Genomic DNA, 21,206 nt, shown 5'->3' on the forward strand with positions numbered 1-21,206 from the left:
ACACTAGAGACCCAAATTTTCTCTTGCTCATTCAGGGACCAATGTAAAGCGAAGATACTTACCTATAGCAGGTGTTATCCGAGAAAAGCAGGCTTACATTCTCACATGTGGGTGACGTCATCTGACAGAGCCCAGTGTGGACACTGTCAAGTGTAGTATCATTTTAAATCTTAGAGACAATGCTCCCACCTTGTATGCATGGGTGCCTTCCTGCTTGACATTGGAGCATGGGACAATCTGTACAATACAAAAGCTAGATAGAAATTTTTTTAAAATAAATAAAAGGACAACTCCAAAGAGAAGAAAGAGGGTTGTGAGAATATATGCCTGCTCTCCTCGGAGAACACCTATTACAGGTAAATTATCTTTGCTTTCTCTGAGAACATGAAGACACAATATTCTCACATATGGGACTCAGCAGCTTCCAGGCTCACTAATCTGTAAATTGAAGTGGAAGTGAGCCAAACCAGCTATCCAGCCTGGAATTTTGCTCCAGATAGTAGTGAGCAGTCAAGGTATATTAGAAATTGTTCTTTGTTCTTTTTTGTTGGAAATCTGTTTAAAGTTATTATGTTGTTTACTCTTCACTGAGGTATATAAGCTTGGCTTTGAATGGTGTTGAGAAGGGCTCCGATGAAGTCCAAGCACCATACTGGTTGAAGATGTGATTTGTAGTAACTGATTTCAAATCCAATGAGCTCTAAGAGATGGATCTAATCTAATCCTTCATTTTATATATCGCGTCATCCCTATGAAATAGGGGCTTGATGTGGTTTGCGTATGATAGATTACATAAATATATATATGATTATGCTATATAGAAAATCTAAAATAACAGAAAACAGGAAAATCTTTAATCTTTTTCAAAAAATTTGATAGGTAGTACATGATTAATACCAGACGGCAGTTTATCTTTTCGGTAACCGCTCCACAGACTTGGAACGCTCTTCCAATTTATTTACGAAAGGAGCAGGATTTAGGAAAATTTAAAAGTAATCTAAAAACATTTCTTTTTAATGATGCTTTTAATATTTAATTCAATAATTTTAAGGCCAGTGATTTTATTATTTTATGTTTTAGCGTTATATGTTTCCCTATTGTGCTTTTCCTTTGTTTTGCTTTTCTTTAATCAATTGTATTTCAAAACCCTATCTTACCTTATGTAATGAGAACATGTATTAGTTAATTACCCGATGTTATTATTTAAGTTTGTACTGTTTGTCTCTCATTGAATGTATTTTAAAATGTTCATCGCTTAGAATTTGATTAAGCGATTAATCAAGAGAAATAATAAACTTGAAACTTGATGATCTCAAGCTGATAGGTAATTCATTCCATAGAGTAGTAAAAAGAACAAGAATGGAAAACTTGACTCCTTGACTGAATACCTTTAAAGGATAGAAAAGACAGCTTATAAGCAGTAAAAGATCTACGGCAGCTTTGTCTTGACAGATCTAATGTCAGTGGTACAACTAAGTCACCAAATTGTCCAAAACTAGGCAGACACATTTAAACTTCACTCTCAACCGAATAGGAAGTCAGTGTAATGATCTCAAGAGGGGCTTAACATGTTTCAATTTATTTTTGTTGAAAATCAGTTGAGCTGCCAAGCCATATTCTGTATCAACTGTAAGTGTTTCAAGTTGCCTTTACTAATACTTCACTAAACTCAATTACAATAGTCTAACTGAGCTAGCAAAATAGACTGAACAATCATGGCAAAATGATGTTGATAAAATAGGGCTTGTACAGACTAGATTATTTATCCGATGATGAAAATATGATGTAGAATCTAGTAAAATTCTCAATATTCTTGATGATTTTTCAATAGTCAAAGATTCTCGGAGTCTAAGAGAATAGTATTAGGAAGTTGTGGGCAATCAGGCCCACATCATGGTCTGAGTTGACTAATGTAAAAGTCTAGTAATACAGGAGCAAATATTAGAGGCAAAATTATTAAAATCTAGACCAACTTATTATATGATAAAAATATAATCTGTATACGTGAAAAGAAATTCACCTGAATTTAAAGAGTATTTAATAATGTCATGTAAACATTGAAAAGAATGGGAGATAATGGGGATCCCTGGGGCACACCACAGTCAGGAAACCAGGCTATGGATAATCTTCTTCCAGTTTGTACAACATAAGATTCAAGTTCCAAGTTTATTATAAAATTTGATTAATCGCTTATTGCCAAAAAAACCCTAAACCATTTCTGAACATTACTTCCTACACCTGTTTGTGGAAGGAGGAATGTTAAAACATTGTGATTGACTACTTTGAACAAAGCTGATAAATCAAATTGTAAGAGAACAGCAAAATACTTTTTACTTAAGATTTTTTGAATCTGAGAGATAAGAGAGAATAGTAATATTACAGTACTATAACATGGCTGAAAGCCATGATGAAATAGATGTAATATTAAAAATTTGTTGTTGTTTTGAAACTATTGATTCCAGTAATTTGGTCAATATAGGGATATTAGCTATTGGGCGATAACTTGTTGGTACTAAAGAATCTAATGCAGTGGCGTAGTAAGGGTGGGGGTGGACTACCCTGGGTGCCTTCTCGGTGGGGGCAATGGCACCTCTCTGCCCCCCATATCACACTTGCGCCCTCCCATCACCGCCCCCTACCAGTTTAAATTTTTACCAGAACAAGCAACTCTGGCCTACTGCTCGTGCTGGCCTGGCTCCCTTTGAAATCACTTCTGGGTCATGGGACCAGGAAGTGACATCAGAGGGAAAAAGTCAACACCAGCGTGAGCAGAAGGCCAGACAAGCTGCTCATGCTGGCAAAGATTTACAGAGGTACATGGTGTGTGGGGCATGGAAGGAGCAGAGTAGGAGGGCACAGGGGGTACCACTGCCCCAGGCGCCTCCTACCCTCGCTACACCATTGATCTAATGTAGTAGATTTCATGTAGTAGATTTCAACTCGAAGGCCTTGAGCATGCGCAGATGCTCAAGGCCCAGCGCGAAGAAGGAGGCAGATCTTCGGGCACCGGCATGTCCTGTGCGTTGGTGCCGGTGCCAAATGGGGGTAAGGAATGTGATCGGGTGGGTGGCTGGGGCATGCCGGATCGCAGCAGGGGGGGTGCGATGCAAGTGGGGGGGTGCCGGATCGTGTGGTTTGGCGCCACAAGCGGGGGAATGGTGGATCACGCGGGGGGCCTTCATGAGCGGGGGGGGGAGCAATGCCGGTTCTTGGGGGGTTAGAGCAGCGCTGCTGGCCTCGAGGGATGGGGTGGGTGGGAATGAATCAAGCAAATTTCCCTTAGTTCCTATGGGGAAACTCGCTTTGATATATGAGTATTTTGGTTTACGAGCATGCTTCTGGAACGAATTATGCTCGTAAACCAAGGTTCCACTGTACTTCTGATTGCCAAATTTTTGGGGAGGCCATGGCCCCTGGGGCCTTCCCCATTCCGACACCTATGAGTATTGGTCCAGAGGGATTCAGCGCATGGAGGCTCTTTGTCCAAGGACTTCTCTGACTTGGGGTGATCAGACCAGATAGCCTCAGGGGATGGAGAGCTACTGGACCCATTTGGACCACAAGTCGTATGAAGTAAAGTGTTGCATTTCTGCTCAGATGACCCTGCTGCTCTGGTATAGGATCTTTACTTCTGTATGAAGCTAAAGTAAAGATTCTATGTTAAAAGTGAAGTAAAAAATCATACCAAAATTGCTATTTTTTTTACATCAAGAGCAAGTGCACTAAAACCTGTATTGCATCGGGAATAAGATTAATATGGCAAATCAAAAGTAAACTGCTGTCCCACAACATAATATGTACACTGGTCTATCATTGTGGATATCCTAATAAAATCCAGCAAGCTCCAAGATCACCAGGACAAGCTGGGGAAATCTTGGTGCAGTTCTTATGAAGTGCCACTTTTTAGTTCAGGTTTCCACATTAAGGAAAAGATCAATGTTCTGGTTCAGACATTTACAGAAAAGAGATAATCCTTTCTCTTCTTATATTTTAAGTTCTTGTAAACCGTGCCGAGCTCCACTTCTGTGGAGAGGATGCGGTATATAAACTTAAGGTTTAGTTTAGTTTAGGATTGGCTCCTGGAGACCTAAAGCACCCCTATATGAAGCTAGTATGGGAGATATGGAACTTTGTATACTGAAATACTAGTTATTGGCATGTCTACAACAAATGAGAGGATGATTTCTTCCTGACTAGAGCATCAGTATATGAAGGCATCTTAGGTCAATATAGCATATGCTGGGAAATTCAGTTTTATCACAGGACAAGCGGGCAGCAAATTCTCATGTATGGGTGACGTCACCGATAGAGCCTGGGTATGGACCACTTTAAAAGTGCATCACCATTTTAAGACTTTAGAAAGTTTGTGATAGCCTGAACCACGCATGCGCAAGTGCCTTCCCGCCCGGTCCCTCAGTTTTCTAGCGGAGCTAGTAAGACGCGCTTCAGCTTCTGTTGAAGTTTCTTTTTCTTCGCTTGCCTTCCCACTCTTGTGGATTGTGATTTTTTTTGTCATAATTTGTTTCTTTTCATATTGTTCTTTCTTAAAAAAAAAAAAAAAACCCAGTTTATTTTATTTTCCTGCCGCGGCCTTTGGCCCACTAGGGCCTTATGGACTCTTTTCGCCATAGAGTTCGATTTGTCAATGGCTGTCTTCCCATCCATGTTCCGCCCATTGACGGGTTTCAAAAAGTGTGGTCGCTGTGCTCGAGCCATTTCTTTAACCGACCCTCACCGCTGGTGCTTGCAGTGTCTGGGACCTGAGCACCGTGCCGACTCTTGCTCATGCTGCTCGACCCTTCAGAAATGCACCCTAAAAAACCGGTTACTTCAGCACAGGCTACTATTCGGCGCCGCAATGGACACGGAGCCCAGTTCATCTCCGACACTGTCCGTGCCACCCAAGACCGCACCGACCAAAACGACACCGAGGGTGGATCCACCAACTTTAACTCCGGTGTCTCAGCTGTTCTAGTTATGGACCGAACTTTCTCTTCAATTCATCTCTGCCAAATGCATGATAGTTCCTCTAGGCCACATGGCTTCCACTGTCCATGTGACACCACTGATCGTCTTTCACAACTTATATCTGTGACTTCATCTCTTCTGCAGTCGCTTCAATGATGGATGACCTCATCCAATCTATCCAGAGGTCTCCTTTTCCATTTACCCCCTCATCACAAGGTCATCATGACAGATGCATCCCCTTATGCCTGGAGGGGCTTATATGAACGATCTTCAGACTCAGGGTCTTTGGACTGCCAGGGAACAGAAATTTCACATCAATCTCCTGGAACTCAGCAATTTTTTATGTCCTCAAGGTTTTTCATCATCTCCTCTGCCCTCAAGTCCTCCTCCTTCGCATAGACAATCAAGTAGCAATGTACTACATAAACAAGCAAGGAGACATGGGCTCTCTCCTGTTATTCCAGGAATCCCAAAAAATCTGGACTTGGGCAATGGCTCGCAACCTGTTCTTGAAGGTGGTCTAAATACAAGGGGAGAAGAATTCCCTAGCAGACAACCTCAGCAGAATTCTTCAGCCTCATGAATAGACTCTCAACTCTGCAACTCTCCAGTCCATCTTTGCTCAATGGGGCACTTCACAAGTAGACTTATTTGCGGCCTCTCACAATCACCAGTTGCCCCTGTTTTACCTCCGGCTTTACTCCCATGTTTGTCTGGAAGCAGATGCTTTTCTCCTGGATTGGACGGGCCTGTTTCTATATGCAATCCCTCCAATCCATCTCATGTTGAGAACTCTGTTCAAGCTCAAGAGAGAAGCAGCCACCATGATTCTCATTGCTCCACAGTGGCCCAGACAACATTGGTTCTCTCTTCTACTCATCTCAGCTCCAGGGAGCCCATACCTCTTCCAATATTCCCTACTCTGCTTACTCAGAATCAGGAGTCTCTTCTACATCCCAATCTGCAATCACTGCACCTGACAGCTTGGTTTCTCTTGGGTTGAATCCATCTATTTTACATCTCTCTCAACAATGTTACCAGCAAAAGTGGACTAGGTTTTCTTCCTGGTATCTTCATCATCATGAACCAATTTCCTTGGCAGTGGAATTGGTGTTGGATTATTTCCTTTCTTTGTCTGATTCTGGACTCATATCTACATCTATCAGAGTTCATCTCAGTGCTATTACAGTTTTTCACCTGCCAGTAGAGGGAAAACTTCTCAATGCCCATCCTTTGATTTCCAGATTCATGAAGAGACTTTTCAATGTGAAACCACCTCTCAAGCCTCCCCCTGTCGTCTGGGACCTTAATGTGGTTCTTTCCAGTTTGATGAAACCACCATTTGAACCAATGGCCACAGCTCATCTCAAGTTTCTCACCTAGAAAGTGGTCTTTCTTATTGCTCTCACCTCTGCCAGGAGGGTCAGTGAGTTACAATCCTTAGTAGCAGATCCACCCTTCACAGTTTTTCATCATGACAAGGTGGTTCTACATACACATCCAAAGTTTCTTCCCAAAGTTGTTACTGAATTTTATCTCAATCAATCGATTGTTCTGCCAGTATTTTTTCCTAAGCCTCATTCTCATGCTGGAGAAACCGTTCTACATACTTTGGACTGTAAACGGGCTTTGGCCTATTACATTGACTGGACAAAGCCTCACCGAACATCTCCCCAACTGTTCATTTCATTCGATCCAAACAAGTTGGGGCATCCTGTTTCCAAGAGAACGATTTCCAACTGGCTGGTGGCCTGCATCTCGTTCTGTTATACTCAGACTGGACTGGCACTGGAGAGTCGTGTCATAGCCCACAAAATTAGAGCTATGGCAGCTTCTGTGGCTTTCCTCAGATCTTCTTCCATTGAGGAAATCTGTAATGCTGAAACTTGGTCCTCAGTTCATAAATTCACTTCTCACTACTATCTGGAGTCTTTCTCCAGACAGGATAGGCACTTCGGCCAATCTGTATTCCAACATTTATTTTCCTAATGGCCAACTCTCCCTCTATCCCATTTTTGTTACCTTGGAGGTCACCCATATGTGAGAATATGTTGCCTACTTGTCCTGGGATAAAGCTCAGTTACTTACCGTAACAGGTGTTATCTAGGGACAGCAGGCAGATATTCTCACAACCCACCCACCTCCCCGGGTTGGCTTCTTAGCTGGCTTATCTTAACTGAGGGACCGCACGGGCGGGAAGGCACTTGTGTATGTGCGGTTCAGGCTATCGCACTTTTTCTAAAGTCTTAAAGTGGCGTTGCACTTTTAAAGTGGTCCGTACCGGGGCTCTGACAGTGAAGTCACCCATCAGTGAGAATATCTGCCTGCTGTCCCTGGATAACACTTGTTACGGTAAGTAACCGTGCTTTCTAGGAAGGATGCCTCTCAATTTCAGATTGTCTGTAGGACAGCACTACCTTAAATGCTCTGCTTGCTTTGTTTTTATAATCAATACATTCATTTCATGTCTTTTTGTAGAAGAATGGTGTAAGGTTTCTTCGATGTCCTGCTGCCATGACCATAATGCATTTAGCCAAATTTCTGCATAATAAGATGGATGTCCCCAATAAATACAAAGTAAGTTTGTGTGTGAGTGTGTGTGTGTGTATGGCCGGCGGGGGAGGGAGGGGGTGGCTGTAAGGCAAATGCTCGATACTTTTTCAGATTTCATTTAATCCTTTATAGTTTTACTTTGGTATACTGTATTTCCAAAAGCACTCCATTGCCAAATGATTCCTTGTTCTTGGTGTCTAGAGATAGTAATATCATGAATCGCTCTCAATTCAAACTCTTTATTTCATTTATATGGCTCTGGTATGCTGAGTAGAAATGAATATTAGACCTTCCCTCCCAAATCATAAACATCCTCCTGCAGCAAGAAAAAGGAAGTAATAATACCTCTCTATAAGTCTCTGGTGAGACCTTATTTAGATTACTGTTTACAATTATGGAGACCACATCTTCAAAAAAATATAAACAGGTTGGCATTGATAAGGGTATTGATGCCTCTGAGAAAGAGGGATAGGGTACACCCTCATGTGTGCAACACCCTTTGTTTGATACACCTGGGAGAATTATGAGGGCAATAGAAGATGTGTGAGAGGGATGGAACACATATTATGGCACAGTACTAAAATGCCAGAGGGCAGCTATTAAGATGGCCAGTAGTCTTTGTCATAAAGCATGTAGGCTTTAATCAAGTTGCGTGTGGCTGCCGAAACTTCTCCTCTGACGCAACCAGAACCAGGAAGTTGTGTCAGAGGAGAAGTTTCAGTAGCCACATGCAAAGCCTTCTCATGATGAAAGCTGGCTCTGGCAGTTGGGAGACGAAAACCCCCCAGAAAATTGCCAAGGTGAGGGAGGGGAAGGAAGGGAGGGAGATGTCCTTGGATGACTTTGGCGATTGGGAGGGAGGATCTCCGGCGATCGGGAGGGAAGGGGCTGCTGGACTGTGTGCGCACTGAAGGGAAGTGGAAAGAGGGAGGGGGTGAGAGGAACAGACGCTGAAGGTAAATGGGGAAGAGAAGGGGAGAAGACACTGAAGGGAAATGGACAAGAGAGAGAGAGGAGAAGACGCTGAAGGAAATGGGGAAGAGAAGTGGAGAGTGGGGAGAAGATGCTTAAGGGAAATGGGGAGAGAGAGGGGAGAAGACACTGAAGGGAAATGGGGAAGAGAGAGAGGGGAGAAGATGCTGAAGGGAAATGGGGAAGAGAGAGATGCCAGACTATGGGGGGAGCGGAGGGAAGAAGATGGGTGCCAGACCAATGGGGTGGGAGATGGAGGGAGAGATGGAAGGGAGAGAGAAGGAAGACACTGGATGGCATGAATTGAATGAGGAGAAGATGAGGAAAGCAGAAACCAGACAAAGGTAGAAAAAAAATTATATTTCTTTATTTTTTTTTGCTTTAGGATAAAGTAGTATATTAGTTGTGTTGATAAACATTTATAAACAAAGCCCTACCAGCTATACATCTCTTTCTCTAGTTCAGCAGCCAGAACTTTGATTTATAAACTGACAATTGTACAGAATATTGTTTCTTTTTATACTTTTAATAAAATAAGTTTAGTATAAAACTATTTGAGGCTTGTGTGGATGGGATCAGATGGTTTGCGGGGAAGGGATGGTGACCGAGCTTGTGGGGGCGGGACGATGACAGGGACGAGCTCGTGGGGACAGGGACAAATTTTTTCCCTGTGCCATTCTCTACTCTATGGGAGAAGAAGAGATAGTAGATGGTATGGATGGGCAGATTGGATAGGCTATATGGTCTTAATTTGCTGTCATTTTCTATTGCTATGCATATTGGGTAGTGTTTGGATTGGGACCATTATGTTTAAGAAAAAAATCTACAATTCCCTTTTCTATACAATCTATGCTTCCTTTAATAATTTATCCAACTTGTATAACCAATCGATTTGCAAACAGGAAAGATGCTTCATGAAAGGCAGTCTGACAGTTTTGAATATTCCTGCAGGTGGAGATCCTGTATGAAGATGAGCTCTTAAAAGAGTATTACACTCTCTTGGATATTACCTATATTTATCCCTGGAGAAGGGTATGTGGAAATTTACTGAAGCATTTTTCTTAACAAGAAGGTTTCTTGCTTATCTCTGTATTGTACATGAAGCAGGAATTTCCACAATTTAATGCTCAATGGAAAAAGGCAGTAATGTATTTAGTTTTTATATGCTGAAGAGAACCTTAAAGGCTAGAGTGGATACTGTGCTATAAAGTACTGCATTCATGCGTAAGGTACAGAAGAGAAGTGTTGTGTTTAAACCATGTATTAATCACTAACTGGAGTAGTAAATGATACTTTCATAGAACATATAATCCAGGTTATTTTAGAGCCAATGTTCCCCTTTCATTAATAATCTTTCTTCTCCTCTCAAACTAGTATTTTGGAGCTCACTGTGAAAATAAAGCTATAGCTATGAGTCTTATCCAAGGTCAGGCCCTCTAGAACAGAAGTTTGAGAATATTCTTGGCCCAAAAGCCACATTGGGTTATGGAGCCAGGGGAAGGGAATCTCTCTTCAAGGCAAAGCAAAACAAAGTTGGAACCCATTGCTCACTTCAGCATCATAGAGAGGTAGAACAACACTCTTATGTATTCTTTAGTAATAAAGTCACATGAAAGGCAATAGTACAACTGGGTATATACAGTTATGTGCACATAAGTGCTGAAATATTTAGTACTTATGTGTGTATGTGCATTGTGTGCTGTTGTATAAAGGAGTGTATAAGTGTTATAGCACACAATTGGGGGAGGGGGTGGCGGGGGCATGTCTCCAACTTATGCATGTTATTTATAAATACAAAAATTTACATGGGTTGCATGGTGCACTTTGGGGATATCCACTGTCTGCCAATGACCCAGAATAAATGGTTACCCTGAAAATTTAAGGTGCACCAATTATGCTAGTATTCTCTAACAGAATTAGCAAGCCCAGAGGCTGTAAAATAGGCAGTCCCCTGACTGCAGAGGGGCACCTAAATTTGGACGCTCTATTTATAGAAATTGCCCCCTTGATCTGTATTGAAATCTGCAAATATTGCTAAATTTAACCAACAACATAATATTAAAATATAAGTATAGAAACATTGACACATGATGGCAGATAAAGGCAAAATGGCCCATCTAGTCTGCCCATCCACAGTAACCATTATCTCTTTCTCTCTCCGAGAGATCCCACATGCCTTTTCCAGGCCCTCTTGAATTCAAACACAGTCTGTCTCCTCCACCTCTTCTGGGAGACTATGCCATGCATCTACCACCCCTTTCTGTAAAAAAGTACTTCCTTAGATTACTCCGGAGCCTATCACCTCTTAACTTCATCCTATGCCCTCTAATTGCAGTTTCCTTTCAAATTAAAGAGACTTGACTCAAGCGCATTTACATTACATAGGTATTTAAACGTCTCTATCATAAATCCCCTCTCCCGCCCTTCCTCCAAAGTATACTGATTGAGATCTTTAAGTCTGTCCCCATACACCTTATGATGACGACCACATACCATTTTAGTAGCCTACCTCTGGACCGACTCCATCCTTTTTATATCTTTTTGAAGGTGCAGCCTCCAGAATTGTACACAATATTCTAAATGAGGTCTCACCAAAGTCTTATACAGGGGCATCAATACCTCCTTTTTCCTACTAGCCATACCTCTCCCTATGCAACCTAGCATCCTTCTAGCTTTTGCTGTCACCTTTTCAACCTGTTTGGCCACCTTAAGATCATCACATGCAATCACACTTAAGTCCTGCTCGTCTGTCGTGCACATAAGCTTTTCACTCCCTAATCTGTACCATTCCCTCGGGTTTTTGCAGCCCAAATGCATGACCTTGCATTTCTTAGCATTAAATTTTAGCTGCCAAATTTCAGACCATTATTCAAGCTTCACCAGGTCTTTCTTCATGTTATTCACACCATCCGGTGGTTCTACTCTAGTGCTGATTTTCGTATCATCCGCAAAGAGGCAAATCTTACTCGACAACCCTTCAGCAATATCGTTTATAAAAATGTTAAATAGAACAGGTCCAAGAACCTTGAGGCACACCACTGGTAACATCCCTTTCCTCAGAGTGATTTCCATTGATCATTATCCTCTGTTGCCTTCCACTCAACCAGTTCTTGACCCAGCCCGCCACTTTGGGACCCATCCCGAGAGTACTCAGTTTATTTATTAGACGTCTGTGTGGAACACTGTCAAAGGCTTTGCTAAAATCTAAATATATCACAACTAGCGTACATCCTCTATCCAATTCTCTGGTCACCCAGTCAAAAAAATTGATCAGATTTGTTTGACAAGACCTACTTCTAGTGAATCTATGTTGCCTCTGGTCCTGTAATCCACAGGATTCCAGAAACTTGACCATTCTCTGTTTTAAAAGTGTTTCCATTAATTCGCTTACCACATAAGTCAGACTTACCTGCTTGTAATTCCCTACTTTTTCCTTATTTCCACTTTTGTGGAGAGGGACCACATCTGCCCTTCTCCAGTCCTCCGGTACCACTCCCGACTCTAGAGACTCATTGAAAAGGTCAGTCAGCAGAGCTACCAGAACTTCCCTAAGTTCCTTTAGGACCTTAGGATGTACTGCATCCGGCCCCATTGTTTTGTCTACCTTTATATTAGCTAACTCCTCACGAACACAATCCTCTGAAAATCGATCAGGGTCTATTACTCCTCCATCCCTATTCATGTTTGTCTTCTGCGGTCCCGCTCCCAGCACTTCAGCCATGAACACAGAATAGAAATATCTGTTAAACAATTCAGCCTTTTCTTTATCAGCTTCTACATACTCCTCCCCTTCACCTTTGAGTCTCACAGTGCCACTTTTGCACTTCTTCTTATCACTAATATATCTAAAAAATGTCTTGTCTCCCCGTTTTACTGTGTCAGCTACTTTTTCTTTCATTTGCATCTTTGCTTTCCTGACTGCAAGACCAGCCTCTCTTAACTTTTCCAGATATTTTTGCCTGTCTTCCTCTTTCTGCGATCTTTTGTAGGTTATGAAAGCTAACCTCTTATTCCTTACCTTCTCAGCTACTACTTTTGAGAACCAAAGTGGCCTTCTTTTCCTCGTACTTTTACTTACTTGCCTCACAAAAAGGTTTGTTCCTTTCAGTTTTGCCCACCGCATTTCCACTCTTTCCAGATGTTCCCATCCAGACAATAATTCCTTGACCTAAACCCCTATCTGAACAAAGTTAGTTTTTTTTAAAGTCTAGAACTTTTGCTTTTGAATGAGCCCTCTCTATACCCATCTTAATATTAAACCATACCATCTAGTGATCATTAGATGCCGGATGATCACCCACTGTAACATCAGAAACACTTTCTCCATTTGTAAGCACTAAGTCCAGTATGACCCCATCCTGTGTGGGTTCCATTACCAACTACTGGAACAGTTCTCCTTGTAGAGAATCCAGAATCTTCCTACTTCTAGAGGACATTGCAATAGGGATACCCCAATCAAAATCCGGCATGTTAAAATCACCTATTAGCAAGACTTCCCCTTTTTTAGATATATTCTGAGGCCCTGATTCTGCAAAGTGCGTCCCGATTTTAGGCAGATGTAGGTGTCCTACTGCTGTTTAATCAGCCAATCGGGATGCATGTTTTTAAAAAACAAATGCTCCCCAGGCAGGCCGCCTATATTGAAGGCACCTCCGGGAGTCTAGGGAAGCCTGCAAGATGCCTAAGCTCGCCTAAAAGCCTTAGGTGAACTTAGGCGGCCCTATGCGTCTCCCTAGTAGAGGAAGAGACACTTACTATGTAAGTAGACGCGGCCGCTATACTTATCGCGGCAAGGGATCTCCCTGCCGCAATAAGTATAGCGGCCGCCTGTCCAATCGCTGGCAGGAGGGTGGCCAACCCCGACACTCCCGATCGACGGCAGGAGGGTGTCCAACCCCTCCTGCCGGAAAGCCGCACCCCATCTGAACCCCCCCCGCGCTACCACCCCATAACCTCCCCAACTAACCTTCCCCCCAACTAACCTCTAAAGTTTTGGCCGGTCAGCCGGGTCTTGCTGCCGTCCAGCTGGCAGGCCCGCCTCGTCGCAATGAGGAGGGCCTGCCCCTTCCCGGCCCATCCCCTTTAAGTCTAAGGCCTGATTGGCCCAGGCTCTAGAAGCCTGGACCAATCAGGACATAGGCATAGTGGGTCTGGTGTACTATATGTCCTTATGTCCTATGCTCCTTGATCAGCCAGTATTTCTCATAACAAAGTAGAGCGGAGCTGGAACCATACATGCAAAAATGGATATGTGCTCTATATTTAGAAATGGAGTTGCGCATGCAGAGATGGAGCTGTGTTCTATTCTTGCTCTATCTACATCTGAAGATGAAGCTATGCTCTACACTCAGAGGTGGAGTTCTGCTTTATACCTAGAGAGAAACTGTGCCCTACAATTAGAGATGTAACTGTGATCAACATGCAAGGATGGAGCAGCATCCTACATCCAGAGATAAAGCTGTGTTGCACAACCAGAGCTGAGGACATGTTGAACTTCCAGAGCCATATCTCCCACCTAGATAGTGGGAGATGAAGTCAGCTGATCCCCTGAATTCAACCTAGGTAAAGGCTGAAAACGTCATAAACTGAGAAAGGTTGTGCAACAGCTAGACAAATACATAAGAACACTTCTATTTGCCACTGGATGCTGTCTGTGAATACTGTAACTACCAGCACGGCATGAGGAAGCTAGAAGCTGGTTATCCAAAGGCATTGACAGTCTGTCTAACTCACAACTAAAATTCAGACAATTAATACTCTCATAATATCAGGAAACATACAATTGATTCTGGTATGAAATACAGTGGAGGTCATAGAAGCCAGTATTTCCTCTAAGTCATGCATGTGAGCACATGCACGTGGCTCAGAAGGAAGCACATATACCTAGCAACTGTGTGCACATTTGCTGGCTTTCTTTATTTTGAAAATACACTATGCCACATACATTAAGTCAAGGCGGAAAACTTGTGTGCAAGAAAAAACATTTTGGGAAGTTTGATAGACACCAACTTAGACAAAGCGAAGGCATTTACTTAGTACTGGAAGTGCTAAAGCACTCACAGAGCTGGCACCTGTGGCCAAGGTCTGAGGTCAAGGTAAACAACAATCTACAAAACAGACATATAGATAGGAGATCTTATGCTGTGAAGAATAAGACACTATAACCTGTAAGACTGCAACATAAGCAATATCAGCAACTCATTTCTTAGTATTGCAACGGAAAGTGAAACGAAACAAAAATCCATACGAAAAAGGAGATTATCGCTGAAAAATAGCTGGAAAGCGATGACCACAAATGCTCGCAGTCTAAGCAACAAAGTTCATGATCTGCAAGCCCTGATGTTAGAGGCAGATCTAGATATTGTCGCTATCACAGAGACATGGTTCAGTGAATCACATGGATGGGATGCAAACATACCGGGATATAATCTTTTTAGGAAGGACGGAGGTCAAAAAGGTGGAGGAGTAGCTCTCTTATGTAAAGATCAATATCCAAGCGACCGAAATGCAAGGGACCTGGGGAGAGGAAGAAGCGATATGGATTGCTCTGAAAAGAGAAGATGGAACTTCTATCTATGTGGGTGTAGTCTACAGACCTCCGACTCAATCGCAGCAAATTGATAAGGACCTGATTGTGGATATCCAAAAGTTTGGAAAGAAAGAGGAGGTTCTGCTGTTGGGAGATTTCAACCTGCCGGATGCAGACTGGAATGTTCCGTCTGCAGAATCGGAAAGAAGTAGGGAGCCTTTCAAGAGGCTCTGCTCAGACAAATGGTGACAGAACCCACAAGGGAAAAAGCGATATTGGATCTGGTCCTCACAAATGGAGAGAGTATCTCTAATGTTCGAGTGGGTGCTCACCTGGGAAGTAGCGATCATCAAACGGTTTGGTTTGATATAACGGCTAAAGTGGAGAGCGGCCGCACGATACTTAAAGTCCTAGATTTCAAACATACGGACTTTAATGCTATGGGAGAGTACCTGAAGAAAGCGCTGTTAGGATGGTAGGACATAAGAGAAGTGGAAAGACAGTGGTCTAAGCTGAAAGGAGTGATAAAAATGGCTATGGACCTTTATGTGAAGAAAATCAATAAAAACAAGAGAAAAAGGAAACCGATATGGTTCTCCAACCTAGTGGCTGAGAAAATAAAGGCGAAAGAGTTGGCGTTCGTGAAATATAAAAAAAAAACCAAGAAGAGGAGAGCAGAAAGGACTACAGGGTGAAACTGAAAGAAGCCAAGAGAGAGATACATCTGGCGAAAGCACAGGCGGAAGAACAAATGGCTAAAAATGTAAAAAAGGGAGACAAAATTTTTTTCAGATATATTAGTGAAAGAAGGAAGATGAAAAATGGAATTGCTAGGCTAAAAGATGCTGGGAACCAATATGTGGAAAGTGATGAGGAGAAAGCGAATGTGCTAAACAAATACTTCTGTTCTGTGTTCACAGAAGAAAATCCTGGAGAAGGACCGAGATTGTCTAGCAAAGTTACACGAGAAAATGGAGTAGATTCTGCGCCGTTCACAGAGGAGGGTGTTTATGAGCAACTTGAAAAACTGAAGGTGGACAAAGCGATGGGACCAGAAGGGATTCATCCCAGGATACTAAGGGAGCTCAGAGAGGTTCTGGCAAGTCCTATTAAAGACTTGTTCAACAAATCTCTGGAGACGGGAGTGATTCCTGAGGATTGGAGGAGAGCGGATGTGGTCCCTATTCATAAAAATGGTCACAGGGATGAAGCAGGAAACTACAGGCCGGTAAGCCTCACTTCAGTTGTTGGAAAAATAATGGAAGTTTTGCTGAAAGAAAGGATAGTGTACTTCCTTGAATCTAATGGGTTACAGCATCCGAGGCAACATGGCTTTACAAAAGGTAAATCGTGCCAAACGAACCTGATTGAATTTTTTAATTGGGTGACCAGAGAGCTGGATTGAGGACATATGCTAGATGTAATTTACTTGGATTTCAGCAAAGCCTTTGATACAGTTCCTCATAGGAGGCTGTGAACAAACTTGAAGTGGTGAACTGGGTCAGAAACTGGCTGTCGAACAGACGCCAGAGGGTGGTGGTTAATGGAAGTCGCTCGAAGGAAGGAAAGGTGACTAGTGGAGTCCCTCAGGGTTCGGTGCTGGGGCCAATCCTGTTCAATATGTTTGTGAGTGACATTGCTGAAGGGATAGAAGGAAAAGTGTGCCTTTTTGCAGATGATACCAAGATTTGTAACAGAGTAGACACCGAAGAGGGAGTGGAAAAGATGAAAAAGGATCTGCAAAAGTTAGAGGAATGGTCTAATGCCTGGCAATTAAAATTCAATGCAAAGAAATGCAGAGTAATGCATTTGGGGATTAATAATAGGAAGGAATGGTATATGCTGGGAGGAGAGAAGCTGATATGCACGGACGGGGAGAGGGACCTTGGGGTGATAGTGTCCGAAGATCTAAAGGTGAAAAAACAGTGTGACAAGGCAGTGGCTGCTGCCAGAAGGATGCTGGGCTCTATAAAGAGAGGCATAGTCAGTAGAAGGAAGAAGGTGTTGATGCCCCTGTACAAGTCATTGGTAAGGCCCCACTTGGAGTATTGTGTTCAATTTTGGAGACCGTATCTGGCGAAGGACGTAAGAAGACTTGAGGCGGTCCAGAGGAGGGCGACGAAAATGATAGGAGGCTTGCGCCAGAAGACGTATGAGGAGAGACTGGAAGCCCTGAATATGTATACCCTAGAGGAAAGGAGAGACAGGGGAGATATAATTCAGACGTTCAAATACTTGAAGGGTATTAACATAGAACAAAATCTTTTTCAGAGAAAGGAAAATGGTAAAACCAGAGGACATAATTTGAGGTTGAGGGGTGGTAAATTCAAGAGCAATGTTAGGAAATTCTACTTTACGGAGAGGGTGGTGGATGCCTGGAATGCGCTCCCGAGAGAGGTGGTGGAGAGTAAAACTGTGACTGAGTTCAAAGAAGCGTGGGATGAACACAGAAGATTTAGAATGAGAAAATAATATTCAAGATTGAACTAGGCCAGTTACTGGGCAGACTTGTACGGTCTGTGTCTGTATATGGCCGTTTGGTGGAGGATGGGCTGGGGAGGGCTTCAATGGTTGGGAGGGTGTAGATGGGCTGGAGTAAATCTTAACAGAGATTTTGGCAGTTGGAACCCAAGCACAGTACAGGGTAAAGCTTTGGATTCTTGCCCAGAAATAGCTAAGAAGAAAAAATTTAAAAATTTAAATTGAATCAGGTTGGGCAGACTGGATGGACCATTCGGGTCTTTATCTGCCTTCATCTACTATGTTACTATGTATTGTTTCTACCTGTCTACTAGCAAAATGCTCAGTAGTTAGAGCAAAATATATAATGAAATGCACAATCTATACAATTTAAATGATAAACAATAATGATAATAATAATATTATTAGAAGTGTGAGGTGTGTCCTCTGTGTAGTCTTAAGTGACAGGCGATCCATCATTTTCTGACAAGCTCAGTGTCCACGGGTTATACAAAGCTTAGTTTTGAGACCCACTCATCTCTTTCTCCTCAATAATGATTACCTTGTCCTATTAATCACTTTCTCCCCAACACTGGTTTTCTTGTCCTATTAATCACTTTCTTCCACCTCTCTTAAGTTCAATCAATTTGTACCTTTGCTTAATCTTTTGTAAACCGCATAGAACTTCACGGTACTGCGGTATATAAACTGTTATTATTATTATTATTATTCAGGAACCTCAAATAACTATTTTTCACATTGGCTTCAATTTCTAGGACACCAAAAGGCTTCCAATTTCTCAAATAAACCCCAGCCTCTTGGAGTGGGCGGGGGGAGTTATTATTATTATTATAAAGGTTCAGAGTGACAGTCAATCAGCATAATTTGATGCAGAACCACCAGCTAACAGAACTGGCAAGAGAAATCACAGAATGCCCTTTCAGAAACTACTGGAAACGGGGTAGCAAATGCTCAGGCTCAACATAGTCCAGGCACCTCCTTGGAGGAGGGGACCATACAAGATGACAGGAAAGTAATGTTACTGACAGCTCAGACCCTAGCGGTAAGGTTTGCATGGGAAACAACGTATTTCTCTGCTGTGCATTACATGGAGTGCTCATTAAAATACTAATGAGTGCCTTGTAATCCATTAGCATAGGATTCTTGGTGGCTGCTATTTACAACTGGTAGCAGCCACGGAGAACGCTTTTGGGTATCGGCAGGAGAGTTTCCTTGCAAGTCTTACTTGCAAGGAAACCTTTGGTGTATTGGGGCCTGAGAAACTCAGAACAGGAATAAAGTAGCAAAGGAGACTAGGAGCTTGTGAGAGACCATCCATCCACCTGCTGAAGATAAAGAATACTGGCTGACCAAGGAACATGACTTCCTGTGTGACAGAGCTCAATTTAATACTCTCTATCTCTACCTGCTGGTAGATGGTCATAAGCCACAAATCTGGATTCTTCTTCTGCTGCTGCTGAGGAATATTGTCTTATTTGGCAGACTAGCCCTGTGTAGTACATTGCAGGATGTACAGTGTGGAGTTAGGCTTTGCCATTTCTAAGATGGAGACACAGAAGCAAGAGCAAGTGAGCATTACTCCTGCGTCCCATGCTAGGGGGCAAGGGGAACTTGGATCCCCAGAGTACTTTTGGTGGAAGGAGAGAGCATGCAAGGGGCCATTTGGTTTGTCAGGGATACCTACAGGGCAGGGTATGAGTTATCAGGGGTACAGGGGCCACAAGCCAGTAGTAATATTGAGTTTGGGGGGAGGGTAGCAGAGAATCAGGGCTATTGAGCACATCCATGGGAGGTATAAGGGGCATATTGAAGAGGGGAACAGGTGTGCAAAATCTTCAGTTTTCATTAGCCTAGAAACAAGTGCAAATGCATTTGATTTACTCACTTATATACACATTTCTTAGGATTTGGGTTTTTTTGCATACTGTTTGGTTACTACATTGGGGTACAAATTTTTGCACCCAGTGGCATAGTAAGGGGGAGTGTGGCACCCGGGGCACCTCTCCTCTCACCCCCCCTCACTTGATGTCAGAAGGGACCCGAGGCTGGCGTGAGCAGGAGGTGAAACATGCTGCTAGTGCCAGCAACCATTTCAAGAGGTACGTGAGGGGGGTGCGCTTGAACACTGGGGAAAAATGGGGGGGGGGGGGGTGCACAGCAATGCTAGGCGCCACCACCCTGTGCTGTGCCCTCCTTCACTATGCCACTCTTTGTATCACCCTTGCTTTAGGACACCATAAGTTGAACTTTAGTACATGACTCTAATGCAAAGTTAGTGCATAGAACCCTGAGATTACGAATGCTGAGATGCTATCCTTAGCCACTACTAATGTTTAGCGGCAATTTTCCTTAACAATGATAACTAAAAACAGGTCAGGACCAGCTACAATGGAATAAAGGAAGCAAATTAAAAAAGCAAACATATGAGGAAAGCATTCAGAGCATGGTTTGCAGAATTCCTTCTAATCTTTTAGCATGCACATATGTATGTATGCATCTATGTGCATTGGGGCAGTTGCGGGGATGAAATTTTTGTAGATGGTGTAGTTTGCAGAATGGTAGGGCACTTATGGGGGACAGTTTCTGAGAGCTGAAGCAGTTTACTGGCTGGCAGAGCAGTTATAGGGGGGCAGTGTGTAGTTTTTGAGCAATTGTGGAGTAGAGGTTTTGGGGTCAGGAACAGTTTGCAGGCTGATGGGACAGTTTGGGGAATTAGGGCATTTTGTGAGTTGATGGACTAGTTTAACAGGGTATAGTTTTTAGGAGTGGTGGCAATGTGTGTGTTGGTGGGGGACATGATGGGTGGAGCAGTTGTGTGGGGTATTTTTGGGAGTTGGAGAATTTGCAGGGTTTAGTTTTGTGGGATGGAGCAGTGTGTGGAGATAGTAGAGAAAAGGAAAAGGCTGCTTGAATGGAGGAATTGTTTAACTAATATGTTTCCCTGTATGTAAGTCTGTATGCTGCAAAAGCTGACATTTCTTTTCCCATCAAAATGCGCTGAACCATTTTTTTTTTGTGTGTGTGTGATTATTTCTCTGGAATCATGGTCTCATTTAACCAACACTTCTCCTTCCGTATTCGCTGTGATAGGGGATGAACAGAACCGCAAATACAGAAAAACTGTGAATAACTTTTTCATATGTTATTCGCTGTTTTCTATTAAAAACCATCGTGAATATGGTGAAACCGCAAATTACATGGTGGGAGACCTGGCTTGTTTCTGAAGGAGAGGCAAAACACGGTGAAGAAAGTGCTGGGAATCAGCGATTTTCTCTCTAAACACTTGGAATCAGCAATTTCTCTATGCAAGCTGATGTAATTTGGGGGAGGAGGAGCCAGCAAGCTAAAACCATGAATAATCGAAACCACGATTGCTGAAACCGTGAATATGGAGGGAGAAGTGTATTTTTAAACCTGATAGTCTTTTTACTAGTTTTATCCACATGCTAAAGTTTAATGTTTGTTTATTAAAATTTGATATACCGCCAATTCTTACGACAGTTCTTAGCGGCTAACAATAAAATTAAATACATAATTATAAAAAGGAAAAACAATATATTTTATTTGTTAAAATTGTACAATTTAATCAACTTTTCTGTTTAATGCTTGGAAATTGTTGTTAAAATGATTTTAAAAATACATAAAAATATAAGGAAAATACTCAATTCATTAAAAAAAAAATTTAGCAGTTAAGTCAGGAAAA

The 21,206-nt window shown here is 42.5% G+C and overlaps 1 protein-coding gene across 3 annotated transcripts in view; it reads left to right on the forward strand.

Moving 5' to 3' along the window:
* Positions 1–21,206, forward strand: part of PCGF2 (polycomb group ring finger 2) — a 74,300-nt gene that overhangs the window by 40,585 nt on the left and 12,509 nt on the right. For all 3 annotated transcript variants that reach the window (XM_033917598.1, XM_033917600.1, XM_033917599.1), the window contains 2 exons: positions 7,447–7,545; positions 9,445–9,525. In XM_033917598.1, the coding sequence (XP_033773489.1) occupies positions 7,447–7,545; positions 9,445–9,525 (180 nt within the window). The remainder of the gene's footprint in view (positions 1–7,446; positions 7,546–9,444; positions 9,526–21,206) is intronic.

Source organism: Geotrypetes seraphini, chromosome 13, assembly GCF_902459505.1.
Source record: "Geotrypetes seraphini chromosome 13, aGeoSer1.1, whole genome shotgun sequence".
In the NCBI taxonomy this organism is placed as follows: Eukaryota; Metazoa; Chordata; class Amphibia; order Gymnophiona; family Dermophiidae; genus Geotrypetes; species Geotrypetes seraphini.